Source organism: Drosophila arizonae, chromosome 3 (assembly GCF_054131065.1).
Source record: "Drosophila arizonae isolate 15081-1271.41 chromosome 3, UAZ_ARI_1.0, whole genome shotgun sequence".
NCBI lineage: Eukaryota > Metazoa > Arthropoda > Insecta > Diptera > Drosophilidae > Drosophila > Drosophila arizonae.
The window spans coordinates 2,120,035-2,139,840 of NC_142923.1; the positions used below are offsets into that span (position 1 = coordinate 2,120,035).

Consider the following 19,806-nt stretch of genomic DNA (forward strand, 5'->3'; position numbering starts at 1 on the left):
AAAACACATGTTTTAAGTTTTTCATTGGGCTGCTTTATCCTTAGTCCTTCGCCAGGTTTTTGCTGGCACTAAAAAAAGGAGGGAGAATCATTTTAAATTTTACACTAAATTGACTCCGTGTGTGTGTGTGTGTGTGTGTGTGCAAATTGTGCACGCACAATTAAACGTGCTTCATTCCCAAAGGGGACAAAAAAAAAATGGAAGTGGAAAAAAGGAAAAACTTAATTTGGCTGTGAAAATAAATGCTTGGCCAACAATTTTCATTGCCTGCCTGAATTTTTGTACATTTGTGGTAAATATTTGTCCAATATTTGTGTGTGTGCTCTTTATTTTTTTTTTTTTTATATTTTTTTTATCATTTTGTTTTTATTTGCCTTTTCCAACTGCAAAGGAAACTTTAAAAATTGTTTGCCATTAGCTCATTTATTTAGGATTTCTCTAAACTTTGTTCTCTCTCTCTCTCTCTCTCTCTCTGTTTGTGGTTTATAATTTGTTGATTTGCATATTTAATTTGAATTATTGAGGGGTGTCTTTGTTTAGCAAACTTTTTTGTACAAATTAATGTTTGTGTATGAGTGTGTGTGTGTGTTTGCATTATTTGTTTTTCTAAATTTCAGTTGCTAAAAAGTTTGCCCTAAAGATATTTAAGAGTTTCTAGATTTTTATATTGTTAAATTTAAATGCATTATTTTATGCATAAATTTTTTTATTTTTATAAAAACATTATTTTGCTTATATATATTTTTTTAATGGATCTTAAAGCTGTGGCTGCACTCAAGCGAATGTTCAATGAGTATTTCTATAGCATTCAGCTTTGTAGTGTGTGACAGAAGCTTGAAGCTATGAAACAATACGCTTTAGAATATTGCAACAGGGCTATGCGGATCATGAAGGATAAAAGCGGAATACGGAGTGAGAGAGGCAGAGAGGCTAGAGAGAGATGGAGAGAGAAAGAGATTTAACGTAAAAGGCAAAGGATACATTAATTTAATTTAATGCTTTTATAACCATATATGCAATTAATAGATAAAGTTATATAGAGCTCATTTTAATGAGTTACTCAGCGAAAACTATAGATAAGCATTGAATTGTATTTAGTATAATTTTGTGCATTTATTAATCTGGTTTAATTGGTTCTATTGCACAAGCAATAAGCATTTAGTATTGAATCAGTTTTAATGATCACATAGATAAATGAATTTATTATTGGTATTAGTGAGCTAGCTTATGCATAACCGAACGAGTTACAGTTAGTTAGCGAATTATTGCAAAACTTTTATAAGCTACCCAATGGAATGTTTGCTTAATTAACTTTTAGAAAAGTATGAACCAATTCCAAGAATTCACATAAGTTGATTCCGTAACCAATTTTACACGAATTGCAACTTAAATTCAGATTAGCTTTAATGTTTACTGTTGCTGCAAATGTTGTCTGTCATTTGTGCGACGTTTCTATTACCTGTTTTCATATTGAATTTTGGGGTTTGCGCAAGACTTGTCTAGGGCTTGCGCACAAAAGCAGAGCACAATACGCAATATATGAAATGTGAAATTAGGCACGTGTTTGCATTGCACAGCTGAGCATCATGTAATCGGCAGACACGCCCCCCTCCCACCCAGCCAGCCAGCCCCCAAAACTTTCCATTTCATGCAACAAAAAATGTTCATGTGTGGCAAACAATTTGATGTAAACTTCATGCACAATGAGCAGCTGCCAACAACAACAACAATGAAGAAGCAGAGGGAGAAGCAGAAGGCCATTGCCATTGGTCAAGCAAGAGATTACACACACAAACACACATACCGCCCCTCTTGCTGTCTCCCTTGCTCCAAGCATGGGTAATGCGCTTAACAAAGTTTTTGATTGTATTACATAGATATGCAGAAAGAGACAGAGAGAGAGCGACTGGGAGAGAGGGAGGCAGAGGTGGAGAATGCTTGTGTTTATGCATCTTATGCAATTTGTTTAGCATTTTCATATAAATTGCATCGATTACGAGATTACAAACATTTACTCAATATAATCCTTCAGCTGGCAACGGACAATGGGCAAAGGGCAACGAGCAGCATCTGGTCATAATGCATTATTGACCAAAAATATTCCAAGTAGATAAACGACGATAGGCGACGTTTATATAACACATAAGTGCGTCCATACACCAGGGTATATTTGCAGTTAAATTTTGTGTTTCTAGCATCGTTTTATCTCAGTTGTATTTTAATTTATGCAAATTTTTGTATTTTTGCTTTGCCTTTATCTTGTGCGCTTCATCGTTTACAAATTGTTTCTTTTGTTTATATACAAATGTGAGTGTGTGTGTGTGCGTGCGTGTATCTGCTATGCTGGCCTGGGAAAATGCGCATAATTGTTGGCTTTAAATGTAAATGAATTTCAATTAAAATTAAGCACACTTGCACGCAAAAGCACTGATCGCTGATATATATACAGAAAAATATATGCGGCAGACATATGCTAATTGCCTCGAAGACTGTTTTATGTACAACATATAAACTGCATGTAAGATACCCTGTAAAGAGTGAATTAACAGAGAGTTTCGCGAGTTTCAAGAGATGTTCTTAAGATATGGCAAACTATAAGTCTAGAACTTAAGGTTTACTGAATTCAATCAATGGGTTTTATTAATTATGCCTGTTTCTTGACATATTGATTGATTGCCAGAAGCAATAGCTGTTGCCTAAACAAAACTAGTTTCTAGATCTCCCATATTACATACATATGTGCTACAGGGTACCTGACTGGTTAAGCCCTAGTTAAGAAGACATTTTCTATTTTTGTTTTGAATTTATTTATTGTTCTGCTAACGTAGATTTCTCAAGCGCTTGCCAATTGCAAAGTTTTGGCTGCGGTTGCCTAAAGACACGAATTAATTTGAAAACTTCACAGCAAAAGTTCTCAGCTTATATATTTTTGTTGTTGCTGCTGTTGTTGTTGCTGCTGTTGTTGTTGTTGTTGTTGCTGTTGCTGTTTCTGTTGGCTTTATTTTTGGGGTTTCACACATAATTTTTAAGTAATCAATCGAGAGTCGTTTGTTGTGGCGAGAGCCCGTCTATCGTACCGCCCATCTACGTCCGCCCACCCCAATCGATTAAGTTAATTGTTTCGGTTTCTGTGTGACACAATTTATATATGAATATTTATGAATTGTCTTATGTGACTTGCTCATAAATTCCATTTGTAAACATAAATCAGTCAGGAGGCTGCCAGTATTATATAGATAGTACATACATATACGCATATACATCTATGTATACATACATATATCTCGAGCATAAACTTTGCTTGCCAATTGTTACCAGAAATGAACTTTCTGCATAGTTTTTGTCGACTTTTTAGTGTTGCGAAATATGCAACTGAAATCGAAATACAGTTGTTGTTCAACACTTACATACACACACACACACACACACACTTTTGCCATTTGCGTGTTTTTTAAGCGTAAAAGCAATTAAAAAACTTGTACAATATTTTCTCATATAACAAAAGTTAAGCGCACAAAAAAAAATCGGACTTGTTTTTTGCACGTTAACCAACACTTGGTCGTATGCCTGGCCGGGCAACAGGAGCTGTGCGTGTATGTGTATGTGTGTGTGTGTGTGAAACCTCATAGAGCCGAGTAGGGGGCCCCAAAGCGTCAAAGCAGCAAAAAGCTACCAACGCTCATGTTGTTCAGAGTGAGGCGTGGTAGGATATGATAGAGATGGAGTGAGAGAGAGAGATAGAGAGAGATGGAGAAGGGGGGAGAGCTTCGCTCATTTCATATTGATTAACAGCAAATCCATCAGTGTCATTGTGGCTAGGCTTTTGGGAGCAGGGCGAGCAGCAGCGCGGCTCATCAGAACTAGCTCATTTACACATTACAATGGAAGCACAAAAACAAGAGCGAAGAGGGCAGAGGATGGGAGGACTGAGCTGCAACAGAACTTAACATCAGCTGTGCTGATGGCTGGGGCTATATAGAGTCTCACTCACTCTGTGAGTGTGTGTCTGTGTGTGTGTTTGTGTGTGTGTGTGGGAAAACAAAGGCATTAGCAGCACAGAGTGGAGGGCAGCGCGTTGGAGACTAGACCGAACTGGGGCTGGCGCAGGTGCGAACGTGCGAAAACGTAGCGAGTGCAGAACCCCTTTTGCATAAACTTGACTTAATTAGCTGTGCAACAAACTTGGCTATTTAAACAGGTGCTGAAGTGTATAAATAGAGGCGGCGCTGTTGCAAATGTGTCGAGGAGCAGAGGGAAACTTCGATGTGGTAGCCCATAGCGTTACTCAATTGCTAATGGATAAAGCGAGGAAGAGAGAGAGGGAAAAATAGAAAAAATTGCGACAATTAAACGCAAAAGGTTAGCCAATGCCAAACAGTGTTGGAAAATGGCTAAAGTTTATTTTAAATAATGTTCATTTAGATAGTATGCAGAGAGCAGCTAAACTAGTTAGCATAGAGTGTTGCAAAATGCCTTATAAATAATTTGTGCAGTGTTGCACAGTTGCTTATCTATGTTGGTACGAATTCAGTGTTAGTCATTGCCATTGCAAGTCTATGGCAACTTCTCTAGTATCCACTGCTCGACATCCAGCATTGAACTCTCCATGAGCTCATGGGCTGCATTATCCAAGGTGGTAAAGGTTCCACTGACGCCTAACTTTCGCAGTTTGTCGAAAGTATCTTGACCCCATTCGTACTCAACGACATCGTCATCTGTGCCATGATACATGCGCAGTTCTGGATGTACTGATGCACCTGCCAGCGACTCGTAGACAACCGATTCGCGATTCAGGAACGCAGAGTGCGCGAATACGCCCGCCAGGTCTGTGTTCAGGCGATAGCCTGTGTGTAGCGCCAGAGCACCACCCATGGAGAAACCGCCGACAATGATGCGACTCGTGGGCACCCCTCGGTCCACTTCGTTCTGTACGAGTGCATTGGCTATGTCGTCACTCTCCGACATGCTCTCCACTTCTTCGGGCGCATCGATATGAATGGTCGATCGATTGAACCACACCGTGGATATCTCGCCGTCAAATGGCGTATACTTCTGCTCGGGTGCTGTGGGAAATAGATATCGGATATGCGAACCAGCAAAGTCGCGTCCAATCAGACCGCGCACCCATTCGAGTGCATTGGGTCCCGTATCGCCCGAGCCATGAAAAAATATAACACTCGCCGTCTTGCGTAGCGTTGAAGACATGATAAATTAGCTGAACTTTAAATTATATATAGTTATACAATATGACGTTAGGGGAAACGATATATTCGTTTGATATGGGGATATGAAAAGGCAATAGCAAAGTTAGAGCAATATCTATCTGGAATTCATTTAAGAAGAGTTCATATATCACATGTATAAAATTGTAATCTTATCCCATCCATGATCTATGTATCAATTTTAAACTGTATGCATCGGGTGGTTCCCGAGCTACGATGGTTATATATTATATAATCTAATTCTATATACATCTAAATTTGTCAGTAATTAATTTCAAATTTTGAATGCAGTTCTAGAAGGTCTATATATCAAATGAAACCTCAATTATTCAATTAATTGCCAAACTTTGATCGTAAAACACTATTATACGATTTTCTGAAACTTTTAGTTTCGTATTTAAAATGAATTTTGGTAGCTCAATTGGGGCTGCAGTTCGGAACTGCCTCGCCTGATCATTTGTCACAGCATTTTATTGAACTGTTTTATTTTTTTGGGCTCACAGATTGTACGAGCGTTAGCCTCTATCGTCTATCCTAATGGTTCAATAAACAACGTTTATGGCGTGACATCTTTCACGCAAATGTTTTTTTCGAGGGGGGAACATGACGACGCCTACCATTGGGTGCCCTCACATAGATTAGGAGGTGCCATTAGAGAGAGGCATTCACCTTTTTTCTATTTTCCTCTGTATTTTGGCTTGACCACTTGAGAAGCTATTAATATTATCTATATGGCCGGTCAACAATGTCGCGCTTTTTGAAAAGTGCTTCAATAAATTAAAACAAAATAGAAAAAAAAAAAACAATCCCAACAAAAAAAATGCTGTCAACCTATATAAGAACCAAAAGCAAAAATACACCCAAACGATTTCCTAGTCAATGAAGCGAGGTGTGTGTGCGAAGGGAATTCAAACTGGAGCAAATGCACAAGAACAACAACAACAACACGTTTGTTTTAGTTGCTGTTATTGTTGTCTTTTTGGCAATCGTTCCTCTGACCAAAAACTAAAAACTGGCGTCGACAACGACGCACAATAAATTTCCCAGCTCCTGTTCTTCGGCGTCCGTCTCCTGCTCTTGCTCGTTGTTGTTTGCTGTGCGTCAAGTGACCCGAATATTCCACTTTTTTTTTTTTTTCGTTCTTTCTTTTTGGGGCCGCGACTTGACAAGGGTTAAATAACATATAAAAAAAAAAAAAAAAGAAATCCGAAAAAAAGAAATGAGAAAAAAAAAACATGACCAGCAACAACAACAACAAAATTGTGAAATGTAACAAAAATAAAAGTTGCATTTCAGCTAACCCCACCCCACAATGAGCCCTCTCGTTGCTGACCAACTGAGCAGCTTGTATATAGCATGATCCAGCTCCCCATTCCTCACATGACACTGGCTCTGAACTAGTTCAAGTTTAAAAGGTGCGCGGTAAAAAATGCAGAACTAAACTAAAACTCAACTTGAATTGAGTTGAGCGATTTATGTTAGTTGGCAAACTGAATGGAAGCGCGAAAACGCGCTAGGTGCGGGGATTATGATGGACCATTATAGAGAGAAGCAGAGTAAAAAGTATATAAATATACGGCTTATAGTTTGCACTATTGCGGAGCCACCAGCTAAAATATATATAGTAAAGTCCAGCCAAAAATGCATAATAATAATATGATAAATATAGCAAGTTAACTTAAATACTTTTTTAATTATTAATTACCTATGTAATTGAATGTACATGTAAATGAGTAAGAGATTAATCTTATAGAAAATTATTCACCTATTAACCTTTGAATTACCCAAGTAATTGATAGTAATTGAGTAATGGAGAATAGTTAACAAGTAATTAAATTTCATAAAAATTAAATTATTGATATAATATTATTTGCAAGAGTAATTAAATAACCTATTTGTATAAAATTAAAATTCGTTTTCAACTACCCAAGTAATTAAGAGTAATTCAAGTTTAAACATCAGCTCAAGCATTCAATTTCTTAAGTATTTGCACTTGCATAACATATACATGTCTGCTTATGCTTTTGCTCAGAGTACTTTCAAATATCCCTGATACTTTTACCTTTAAGTGTTATTACTATTCAAGACTTTGTTTCACACTCGGCTGTGAAGTATAAACTAAAGCTGATACATGTGGCTGGTTCAGTGAGCTTCAAGCTTGCGCTGCTTCATGCTGTGGCGAACAGCAGTCGAGCAGAGCCTGCTAAAGTCGGCATTCGAAATGCCTTTTGCCGTGCTCTAAGCTCTTGAGGTGGGCGTGGTGTTGTGGGCGTGGTGTTGTGTGCAGGAGGCCCGACGCAGTCAGCCTGATGGTCGACTTAAGCCGTTGGCATTGTCCATTTGTTCGTGCTGACTGCCCGGGGGCAGATTTACGCATGAAATGCGCTCGGCTGATGCTGATGCTGCTGCTGCTGCTGCTGCTTCTTCCTCTTCTAGTTGTTGCTGTTGCAAACATCCATCCAGTCCATCAGAGGAGTAACAACAACAGAATGGGGATTTCGACTTGCTAAAATTGCAGCTGGGGAATTAGTCGGGGACGAGGCGGCAGGCCAGGCAGGCGAGGCAGGCGAATGGGCCATTTCTTGGCAGCAGCTGCCTGCAATCTGAGCACAAGTTGATTATTTTTCTTAAAGCATATTTTCGCAACAACTGTGCCACGCCCCCGACAGCCTCCCACCTAGTTGGCGTGCTGCTGCACGCCGTGTCATTTCTCTTGCAGTTGCTTTGCGTTTGTAAGTCTCAGCGCTAAGTTGGCGCTAAATTAAAAACTTTTGCTTTGCATATATTGCGCGAGGAAGCGGAAGAGTGTGAGAGTTAGAGTGAGAGAGGCGAAGGGAGTCCTAGTCCCAGCTGAGCGTTGCAATGCAACAGCGAAAGATTGGGCGGATGGGGGCGTGGCATACGGTTGCATTTTTTACATGAGGGAAAAAAAGGAGAAGCAGCGAATGAGCGGAGAAAAGTTTTTTTTTTTTTTTTTTGCTTGTTTTGGCTCGAAAGTTTTTTAACTTGGCTTTTGCTGCTTGTAAAACCAATTCCAAGGAAAATGAAAGTAATTTTCCTCCTTCCCCATCTAACATTAAAATATTGTACAATATAATAAAAGTCAAGAGAGTGTGAGACAGAGAGAGCGAGAGAGTGGAGCCTGGGGGCTCTAGTTGAGTTTTACAGTACTTCGCTGACAGCTGCACAATGTTTGCCATTTGAAAACAGCAATGCAATAATATTACTAGAAAATTATCATAAAAGTAGTGGATGGAGTGAGAGTTCGGACTAGCTTACCCAGTGGCTAGTTTGATGACGCAACGTTGCGTATACGCAATGTGAGTCAATCGAAATTTCGTTTTTCATTAAGTCTGGCTAAAAGCAGTCTGTACCTTCTTTATTTCCTCTGAGCTCTAAAGCCATGAACTAAGCCGAATTTAACTAGTTCAATCGAACTGAGTGCAATGTGAATTCGCTTTGATTTGCCTGTAGAAATACAAAACTCTTCAGTTATTTAAATGAAAGCTTTAGCGGCTTGTTGCTTTTAATGCTGCTCTGAAATTGAACTAGTTCGTGAGCTAAACTTTTGTTCAACTTCTGTGGTGGACTAAACTGAACTAGTTATTCAGCTGAATGAAAAGTAATTTATATCTAAGCTATTTGCTGTATGTGCTTTTTGTTATGTTTGTCGTTGTGCCGCTAATAGTAACAAATGAACTAGTTCCCTGAACTAATTCGAACTAATTCGTGAAATAAACTATTTTCGACTCCATTCTTGATGTAAATGTTATGTACATTCCGCCAAAATTTGATTAGTTTTTATATGGAACTAGTTCTTCTCTAGTTCTTGAGCTGAACTAATTTTACGTCATTTCCCTGTGTAAAGTTGCTTTAAAAATCTCTTTGGGCATTAATTCCAACTGACTTCAACTTGCCAAGTCTGGCGCGCCATGAGCCCAGCCAAACTGCACCACACTGTGCCACGCCCACTCGGCCAAACTCAGCAGCCGCTGCGGCGACTCACTTGAAAAGTTTTCCAACTGGCAACTGGCGAATTGTTATGCAATTTGCAAATCGAAAGGCAGCAAACGAATGCAACTGCAACTGCAACTGCAATTCTCCCTTTCGCTTCGCTTCCTGCCTCGCGTCCAAATGCTGCGTTCTTTGTCAGCCGCATTTTGAGACTTTGCAATTGTTTAGCCAGAATCGCGAGTTGGAACACCGTGTTAAGCTGTACCGCGTTGCATGAGTAACAAGCGTGTAATTCCAAACCAGCTGCAGTTGAGTGGCAGTCAAAACGTTGTGCAGAGGGAGATGGGGAGAGGCAGTTGGAGCAGCAGAGAGAGAGAGAGAGAGAGAGAGAGAGCGAGAGGAGAGTCCAACTCATGACACATGAGAGCTAGCCCACATGTCGAGCTTTTTGCCATGTCCAGTGTCAGAGTCAGAGCTTAGGTGAGCGAATGAATGAATGCTGTGAAAAATGTTAACAAAAATACGCGAGGGCGCATATAGAAATTAAAAAAGAGCTGGCAAAACCGCAAAACAAATGAATGAAATGTTCAGCGACACGACTCAAAGTGAACAACGGCGGACACTCAGTTTATAAAAGCTGTTGCAAAGCATATTTCAGCGGCGGGGGGAACAAAGAGAAGAGCGGGCGAAAGGGACAGTGAGAGCTGTAAGACAAGCAGATGGACAGTTGCTGAGAGTTTGAGTTGCTTTTCTCATCTTGCCCCTTTTTTTATACTTTTTGTTGGTATTTCTTGCTGTTGCTGACATATTTTTAGTGTCATTTCTTGCCAAGATGCCGCAGCAGCAGCAGGAGCAGCTGAACAACAATTGCAGCAGCCATACTGTAAACTAAGCTGCTAAGTCCTTGCCACGACCCAAATCAAGAGCAGCATATCGCAATGAGCAAGCTGGTTGTTTTTGTTGCTGCTTCTTTTTGTGGCCGATTTCTTTGCTGCTTCTTTTTCTCCAATCTCGATGCTCGACTTTATTTTAGCTATACGTTTATTTCCATGAATTATATTTACGCCGCCGCTGCCGGAGAGCAGCAGCTGCTGCTGCTTCGTCTGCTGCTGCTTGTAATGCTCTTTTCAGCAACTGTGACTCCCGGCTCGCTTCCTACAGTATTTGTTTGTGGGTGAACGTTTGTTTTTTTTTTACAAAATACCCTGTACTTGAGTTATGAAAGTGTACATATAAAGGTATAGAAATATATATATGCCAATATGGAAGTAGGAAATATAAACTGCGTTTTTATACCCTGAACCCATTGAAAATGGGAAATCAGGGTATAATGGTTTTGTGAAAAAGTATGTAACGGGCAGAAGGAGGCGTGGCAGACCCCACAAAGTATATATATTCTTGATCAGCGCGACGAGCTGAGTCGATATAGCCCTGTCCGTCTGTCCGTCCGTCCGTCCGTCCGTCCGTCCGTCCGTCCGTCCGTCCGTCCGTCCGTCCGTCCGTCCGTCCGTCCGTCCGTCCGTATGAGTGCGTCGATCTCAGAAGTTATAAGAGCTAGAGAGCTGAAATTTGGCATGCATACTCGTGTGTACCATACGCAGTACGAGTTTGCTTTATTTTTTCGATAAATCGTCCGATAACTTTTTTATCGAGAATAATCGAAAAATTGATTTTGTTTTTTTAGCCTAATTTGAACATTTTTAGACCTGGAGTCTTCAAATTTGTGTTGTATATAAAGTTAATCGATACAAAGATTTTGTAATTTAAAGATTTTGGATACCACGCCCCCTTCTCCCCTAATTTGTAAAAAACGCATTTCAAGTACTAGGGACTTGTGCTTTGGAATGTACACGCATATTTACCATATGATTACACTCTGAAAGTTTCATTAAGATCATATGTTTACAAAAGAAATTATTCGACAAATAAATTCTCATAATATTGCCCACACTGCAGCGCAGCCCAAGCGCAGTCGCTGCTTACTACGCAGTTAGCAGAGCGCAGGCTTATGCGTGCGTGTGGATGCATCTGTATGTATGTGTGCATAAAAGAAGTGCAGAATGATTAGAATATCAGATTAGAGGGTTCAGGGTATCTCCTAGTCGAGCAGTCTCGACTAGAGCTTTCTTACTTGTTGAAATTTATACAGTAATGCTTGGCTTAGTTTACGATCTTAAATTGTAGATATAAAGATATTCAAAATAAATACAACTTTATTATAGATGTCACTGAAATTCAAAAATGAGAAAACACGAATTTAATTATATTAATTTAATAAGTAATAAACCTACCAAAATATCATTTTTAAAAAAATGTATGTAAATACACATTTTTTTGAGAAACGTATATCTGATAAACTATTTAATTTTAAAATATATTGAAAAAATATATTTAAAAAAAAAACAAATTTTTAAAAATATATTAAAAAATATTTAAAAAAAAAAATATTTAAAAAATATTAAAAAATATACAAAAAAAAATATAAAAAAATAATAAATAAAATATATATTCAAAAATATATTTTTAAAAAATATTAAAAAGATATTTTATAAAATAGTAACAAATTTATATAGGTTAAAAAATAGGATAAAATATGTTTTACAAAACACATTACAAAGCAATAAAAATAAAATAAAAATTTTAAAATTGAAATATGATCGGTATAAAAAACAAATAATAAAGATCAAAAATATTTGTGGAGTAGCTCAACACTCAAAAGGCGAGGTTCTTATTATAACTAAACTTTTAAATATATAGCAAGTTATAAGTGCACTTGTAAGTCAACATATCAAGCTATAACTACTAAAAGATATCGCGACTAAATATGTATACACACGCACGCTCACACACACTTCAGCGTACTGTACTGAGTATCTCTTTGGGTAACACTTCAACAAAAGTTAAGCAGCTCAAGCATTGCTTGCTTCTTTTTATTGCATACTTTGCGGCATTTCGTTTGTGTAACTCATTTTTTTGCGGCTTGGTCGCATTCGGCAAAGGCGTATACACATACACATACACATATATATGTATATGTATATGTATATATTCGTTGGTTGGGTCACAAATTTGAATGCAAACATTTGGCGTGTGTGCGAGTGGAAGCCACATGAAATATGATAATTCATTACACGAGCGTACAAAGGCAAAATAATGCGCACGAAAATATATGTACATGTACATATATCTAAAAACGAAAAAGAAAAACAAGCAAAAGAAAATGAAAAGAAAAACGCCGACGACACTCACTCAATTGTATCTTATGCAAATTGCCAGTGATTTTTCCTTTTTCCGGTTTCCTGTGATGCTGCTTAGCACACGATGCGACTCGTGTCCTTTGTGGCCGACAAAGCATAAAGAGAAAAGCTTGTGAAAAAGACCCAAACACAAAGCAGCTAAATCAAAAACGAAAAGGAAATGAGGAGGTATGCAAGTGCTCGGTGGATGGAAGTGCTCGACTAAGAGATACCCTAAACTATAAGCAGAGCAATGAATTACAGACGTGATTAGCTTCTTATCTACTTAAGTCTTAAATAGTTCTATCTATGGAATATGGAATATTTTCTGGGATCTGTGGATCTAGAGCCCTAGAAAAAAACTTGATGCCACAAAATCTCGTTTGCTCAGCCGACGCTCAGGGTATACAATGAATATGCTCCAGTTACATGCGCCAATTTTGTTGTTGATTTTGCAATATGCGAAAGAAAAGGGCCATAAAAAATTTGAAAATTATTATAATATTAACAGCTGCAAATTTTCGAGCACATTTTAATTGGCAATGGAAAAAAATCTGTACATACATATACATATATGTACACATATCTCAGTTTTTTTGCATGCAAATAATTTATTTGCAAAACATTTTTAAATTTATGCGTGGCAAAGAAGAAGAAGAATAACAGATGTACCAAATGCCCAGCGAACCAGATAAATGCATTTATTATTATTATTACACGAGATGAACTCTAAAAGGCAAAATAGTAATTATGGCTGAAAAACGCAGAGATATATACATACATACATATATTTCATATATCACTTAACTTGTTTGATTGCAGCGCTTTGAATATCAGGGAAAATAATAAAAATAAATATATTGAGGGTCTGATCAAAATAGAAGAGTTTCGGCTTATAGTTGTTGAATAAAATAAAAAAAGTAAATAATGTTGTCAAATTTAGTATATTTAATTAAGGCAGTAAAACTCAATGTAAGCCAATCGTTGCTTAATTAATAAACAAATAAATATATAAGTGCATCTATTATAGACTTTTTTTCCAGTCAATGAGTTTTTGAAAATGTAAACAATACAAACAAATATTTGTTGAAGCAAATAAATAAAATGCATGAAATTTGATAGTTGCGGGCGTGCAAAAATCTAGAGATAAAATCGTTAATTGGGAATAAGCTGTGATTGATAGCGTTCTATGGGGCGTTGAGTAAGGGCATTCTCATTGGGATAAATCTTATAGGCTTTAATATTTTTATTTATTTATTTAATGATTTTACATTTTTCTGTTTCATAATTTTAATAATCAACTTTACGTTCTTAATAAACCTTAATTTGTGTAATATAATATGTATATTATATACATATATATGTGTCGAGATGGCTATGAATCAATGAGAGAAAATACAGCTATTTTACAGTGATTATTTAGGGCTAGAATATAAAGTCTACGTATCTTTGAAATTTAAGTGACACAGATGCAGACGGCTGTAGACTCAAGTATTAGCCCACATCCAGCATATATACACACATATATTTAGATTTACATCCCCGTTGCCTCAACTCTTCGCCTCCCTGCCCTTGCGCTCTTCCAAATCACTTACCTTCCCACATTGATGACTTGCGCCGTGGCTCAGCTTCGTCGAGCATTCGAAGTTCTTAAACTATTTAGTTGCTTTTAACTCTTAACTCTTAGTATTATAAATGTCATTTGCTTTCTCGTTCATTAAGTTTCGCTAGCTGCTGCTGCTTCCTCTTCTTCTGCTGCTTTTCGCTTTGCTCGCTGACAGCTAAGCTGAGCTGCAGCTGAGCTCATCTTCTCGCATTTGGCTTTGGCTGCCAATTAACAGCATGCCCCATTGAGCATATGAAAAATGAAGTTGCAAGCGCGTGTGGCAAGCGCTTTTACAGCTCAGCTGCAGCAAATTGCTTGTGAAGCACGCAAAATATTCAATTTTCATCAGCTTTTTATATAGTTTTACATTTGAATATTTTTATTTTATAAATTTATTAATTAAGTTAGTGAAATTCGCAATATTTTTATTACATTAATTTTTTATTATTTGTTTTGTTGCTGTAATTTTATATTTTTTCTATAATATATTAATGAAAATTTATTAATTTAAAAAAATTTAAAAAAAATTAAAATCTTTTTTTAAATCTGAATATTTTTATTATTTTATTATTTGCTTAATTTTTTTTTAACCTTATACTTTTAACTTGTAATTAAATTTTGACATAACATGCTTCAGATGAATATTTATTTTTATATATAAATATATATATGTAATGTTTTTATACCCTGAACCCATTGAAAATGGGAAATCAGGGTATAATGGTTTTGTTGAAATGTATGTAACAGGCAGAAGGAGGCGTGGCAGACCCCACAAAGTATATATATTCTTGATCAGGGTGACGAGCTGAGTTGATTTGGCCCTGTCCGTCTGTCTGTCTGTCCGTCTGTCCGTATGTTTGAACGCGTCGATTTCCGAAGATATAAGAGCTAGAGACTTCAAATTTTTTGTAAAATGTTCGTAATTACAGCGCGGATATCGAGTTTATCATTAAAATTCGATAACTCATCCCGATCTTTTTTTATCGATGAAAAACCTTATCGAAAACCAGTTATAAAATTATATCTTCTACACCTTTATTGCTAGAGTCTCCAAATTTTGAATGTATGCTTATATGCAATTTATACAATTTCGGTTTTTTTTTACCCCCCACCTCTAAATTCACCCCCTCACCCTCACTTTTGTAAAACGCGTATTTCAAATACTAGAGACTTGTGCTTTGGCAATTACATGCATATCCATGTTATAATCATAATCTGAAAGTTTCATGAAGATCGTACGTCCACAAAAAAAGTTATTAAACAATTAAGTTCTCATAGTAAGCGCACACTGCAGCCCATGCGTGTTTATGCGTGGGTGCTTGTATGTGTATGTGTATGTGTGTGTGGGTTTTCTTGTGTAAGCTGAAAGACGCGAAAAATTATTGAAATAGCTAGCACTCCAAGGGTTCAGGGGATCTCGTAGTCGAGCAGTCTCGACTAGAGCTTTCTTACTTGTTATTTCTTTTAATACCCATGTAAATATATATTTTAATCATTCGAATGCCTGTCTTGTTCGCTGCTAATGGGAAAATTGTCTGCCACGCCCATTGAGGCCGCCCGCATCAATTGGCTTGCTATCAGTCGCCCATTGCGCCACACACACTCACACACACACACATACAGACACACAGACGCGTGCCGTCAATGCTGTCAACAAATGTGTGGCCAAATGGTGGAAGCTGGTCGTAAACTTGGGCATGGACAGCCCAACGAGTTTGGCAGCCCACTTCGGCTGGGCTCTGTCTTTCAGCTGTTCAGTGGCTCAGCTAGGTTTCGTGCTGTGGCTTTTTATCGCTTTGCCCGCTGCACTTGGGCAAACAAAAGTTTTTAGCCACGACGCCGACGACAGCAGTGGGGGCGGGGCGGCTGGTTCGTCCAGCTCTGTGGTTTATTTGTTTGGGCAGCAAACTTTGCTACCTTTTGCGCACTCGTTTCTATCTGGCAGATACTTTACGGGCTGCTGCTGCTGCTGCTTTTTCACCGTCTTTCTCTCTGTGTCTTAACCGGGCGCAACTTGGTCCGCAATCGATGAAGCGTAAATGTTCAAATGCTCGGATATTTCCTCTCAAGTGGCCAACGGGCGTAAAAAGCAACAGCAGGAGTAGCAGCAGCAGCAGGAGTAGGAGTAGGAGTAGGAGCAACAACAGCAACTAACGTGTTTTATTTTTTTGTGTAGCTCGTGCTTTGGTCATTACTTTTGCCCAGTTCGAGGCAGCAATGCGTCGCCGCAGCTGGCAAAAGATACTTTTGTATCTTACAGATTGCCTTTGGGTGTTTTCACTGAGTAAATTTGTCTCCACTTCTTTCACTGCTTGCTGCTGCTGCTGCTGCTGCTGCTGCTGCTGCTGCATGCACCAGGGGACTTGCAACGCCAGCAGCAGCACATTGTAATAAACTGTGAAGGCCTTCAACCTCTTGCCCCATTGCCATTGCCACTGCCACTCCCACTCAGTCGCCTCAATTTTAACCCGCCTTTCCTTTTTGCTGGTTAATTTTGCGCTTTGTGCAGCTTCTGCAATGCAATTTTTTAAATGAAATTTCGACGCGCGGTTCTCGGTCTTAAAGACCAAAAGTTTATTGAGGCAAAAAGTTTCGCACCACCTGCTTAGCGGGCCAACTGCCCCGTTTGTGTGTGGGTGGGCCGGGTGGCTCGGGCAATTCGAATATGATAAGCGATGTGCCCCACCGAAAAGTCAAAAGTTTTTTGCGTGCCAAAAGTGAAATTGAATTTTGCACTGTTGATCAACTGATACAGCTGTGGAACTGAGGAGGTGCACAGGGGGCGTGGCACATGAGTTTGTGTAAGCGTTTGCAAGAGCAAAGAACGCTAGAAAAAAGTTCTTTCAGCTGCGTTTTTTATAGTTTTCCTTTGGCGGCCACATCGAGTGCAAAACTTTGGACTGCTGGGAGGGACGATCTCTGGGGTGTGGACTGTGTGACGGGTGGTACAGTGTGGTGGGTTGCAAGCCGCGAGCATGTGTTTGGTGGAAGAAATCGATTGAGATGCCAGACTGTCAAATACGCTAGAAATGGTTAATAAATATAAGGGGAATAGAGGAGTGAAGCTGGAAGATGGAGGATGGAAGATGGAAGATGGAAAGAAAATAAGAGATGGGAGATGGAAGAAGATAGAATATGGATATAGGATGAAGGACAGCAGATAGAAGATAGAAAACGGTCTATGGAAGATTATTAATAAGAGATGGATGAAAGTAGAAGACAGAAAGTAGATGTACTATGAAACATAGATGATCCTTCAAAATAAATAAGGCTAGGAATACGTCCAATATTATCAACTTTAATTTTGCTACCGTAAAAACTCTAATAAGATGCCTTAAGGAACTCTATGAGTTTTCGTTATTATGTCAAATACTCAAGCACATGGAACTTCCGTTGTCTCGAAAAGAAAAACAATATCAAGGAGAAGAAACTTCAAGTAAACTCAGAGCTCCCACGATATCATATCTCAGCGCTGCAGTCAGCTGTTAATTCATAAAGATTTCGGTGTTAGTTTTTTTCTTCTCACTCAACAAGTGTTGCATACACAAACTTTTCGGCACAAAAAAGAAGAAGAAGAAGAAGCTGAGAAAAAAGTGCATTTGCCTCGCCGTTGTTGTTGCAAAGTAAAAAAGGGCATCCTGTAAACATGACACAAAAAAAAAAAAAAATAAATGAAAAGGAAAATAAAGAAAAAAGCGAAATGTAAACGCAAAAAAACAACAATTCGAAAATGTAAAGAAAACAGAAAACATTTTTGGAGGCAACTTTTGAAAGTTGCAACTTATCCGTTGTTGCAATTCGGGCGGCCAACAGCAAAAACAACAACAAAGCGAAGCAAAAAAAAAAATTGTAAAACTTTGCCGCAAAGTTTCTTAAGCCATGTTAACCGCATACATTCGCACTATCAACATGTGGGAGGGAGGGTGGAAGAGGGAGGCGTGGCTCATATGTGTATGTGTGTTTGTATCTTAGCTTGCAACTTGAACCGGTTTTTCCACTTTTGCCAAAGCATTTTTGGCCTGTTTCGCCGTTGCATGAACAGAAAAAAACATGCGCTGCAGCAATGTTGCAAAGTTTTCAACTCGACTCGACTCGACTCTTGACTCGAGGGTCGCACTCTCTCTGCCTTTCCCTCTCTCTCGCTCCATCTCGCTCTCACCTTGCCTTGTCTCTTTTTGTGCATTGTCATGCTAAACTGATAATGAAATAACGGTACCTTAGCTAGCACACTTACCCTCAGCATTCGGAGGCAAAAACAAAAAATATAATAATAGTAATAAAGAAGAAGAAGAACCGACTCGCATCCCAAAGATCTGTGATTTCTCCAACTTCAACTCGCTTAACCCATTGAGTGCGCGTGTGCGAAATTTTCGCCCAGTTGCGGAAAACTTCTGTTTGTTTACACTTGCAAAATAGTTTTGATAATGCAAGAGTCGCACACACTCACACACAGACACACCCATGCACGCACAGTAAAATTCCTCAGTTGCTTTTGTCAGCTAAAAATCAAACTAAAAGTTCAACTCAAATACAGCTGCAGTTGTTGTTGTTCTTGTTGTTGTTGTTGTCTTAACTGAATTAATTAAAGTTTTAAAGTTGTTGCCTCCGCAAACAAACTATGATATGAGTCTCTTCCTCTGCCTCTAGCTCTGCTTCACAAAATTTTTGTAATATTTGAGTTGTGAATTTCCAAATTAAATTTGAGTTTTGGCTTTGCATTTGCAATCGCTCAAGTTCAATGTTTTGTGATTGATTGTTGAGTGGAATTTACCGAATTTCAGCAATTTTATAACACAATAAGTGAATAGTTTGCAAATGCCAGTAAGTCAGTTTTATTTGAATGAATTACATATCCATTTTGTTGTTGAAAATTTATTTGCTTAAATACCTGATTCATTTATATAGATTTTTGAAGTATTTTCTATATTTCTTTCCCTGAATCTCTTAATATTTATTTATCTTTCTAGTTGATATGTGGTAAGGTGTTAGGCAACTCAGATATCTCGTTCTCATTTGTTCTGCTCTGTCTCTATCTCTGTCTGTGTCAGTTCTCGTTGTTTTATGCATTTCAGTATTTTTTCTCTTCCCTCCCGGTTCGTCGCTCATTCTACTTAGTTTCTAGTTTGTATCTTTTTCACTTGCACTCTGTCTCTCTCTATTACTCCCAGTATGGTTCCCACTTTAGCGCTGTCTTTTCCATTCATCTATAATCCTTTTCATTATATTATATATTTACTCAATTTTTCCACATTGTCAACTCCCATTCTTTTAGCCATTTCACATCATAAGTGCTTAGCTCAAATCATTTTTATATATTTTTTCTTGCAATAAATAGTTCTAATATGACATTTCATATATTTTTATATGGTATATAATGATATTATATTTCACATTGATAACCTTAAATTTGTCTCTCGAGCAGAGGACTTTATATACCTGTATATTCCCCTTCAAGCTTGTTGGCTAATGGGTTAAGCTGCCGTTCGCTGGCATCTCACGTTCTTCTGCTTTCTCAACTGCATTCCCTCCACTACCCCCTCGCTCCCCTCCTCCTCACTCAGCTTAACTCTTTTTAAGTTGGTTTCAGTCGCACCTTTAGCCTTCTTGACTTTTACTGTGCACAAAGCGAACTTACAACAGGGCCATCAATATTTTTGCTGCTGTCTTTACAGATGCTGCTGCTGCTGCTGCACACAGAGAAAATGGGCGAAAAAAAAAATAACACGTTTACTGCACCCTCAAAAAAAAAAAAGAAGAAACTTCTCTGCTACTTCTCTGCTTCTTCTCT

At 38.2% G+C, this 19,806-nt stretch overlaps 2 protein-coding genes across 3 annotated transcripts in view; one reads left to right on the forward strand and one right to left on the reverse strand.

Annotated features, from left to right (window-relative positions):
* Positions 1 to 19,806, forward strand: part of ed (hemicentin protein echinoid) — a 126,094-nt gene that overhangs the window by 38,761 nt on the left and 67,527 nt on the right. The window lies entirely within an intron of this gene.
* LOC108611327 (lysophospholipase-like protein 1) lies at positions 4,515 to 5,302 on the reverse strand. The gene has a single exon (XM_018003892.2). The coding sequence runs from the start codon at positions 5,203 to 5,205 to the stop codon at positions 4,555 to 4,557; it is 651 nt and encodes a 216-aa protein (XP_017859381.1). The 5' UTR covers positions 5,206 to 5,302; the 3' UTR covers positions 4,515 to 4,554.

Coding starts and splice junctions, on each gene's coding strand:
- LOC108611327 (XM_018003892.2), bottom strand. CDS start 5,205: ATGTCTTCAACGCTACGCAAGACGGCGAGTGTTATATTTTTTCATGGC.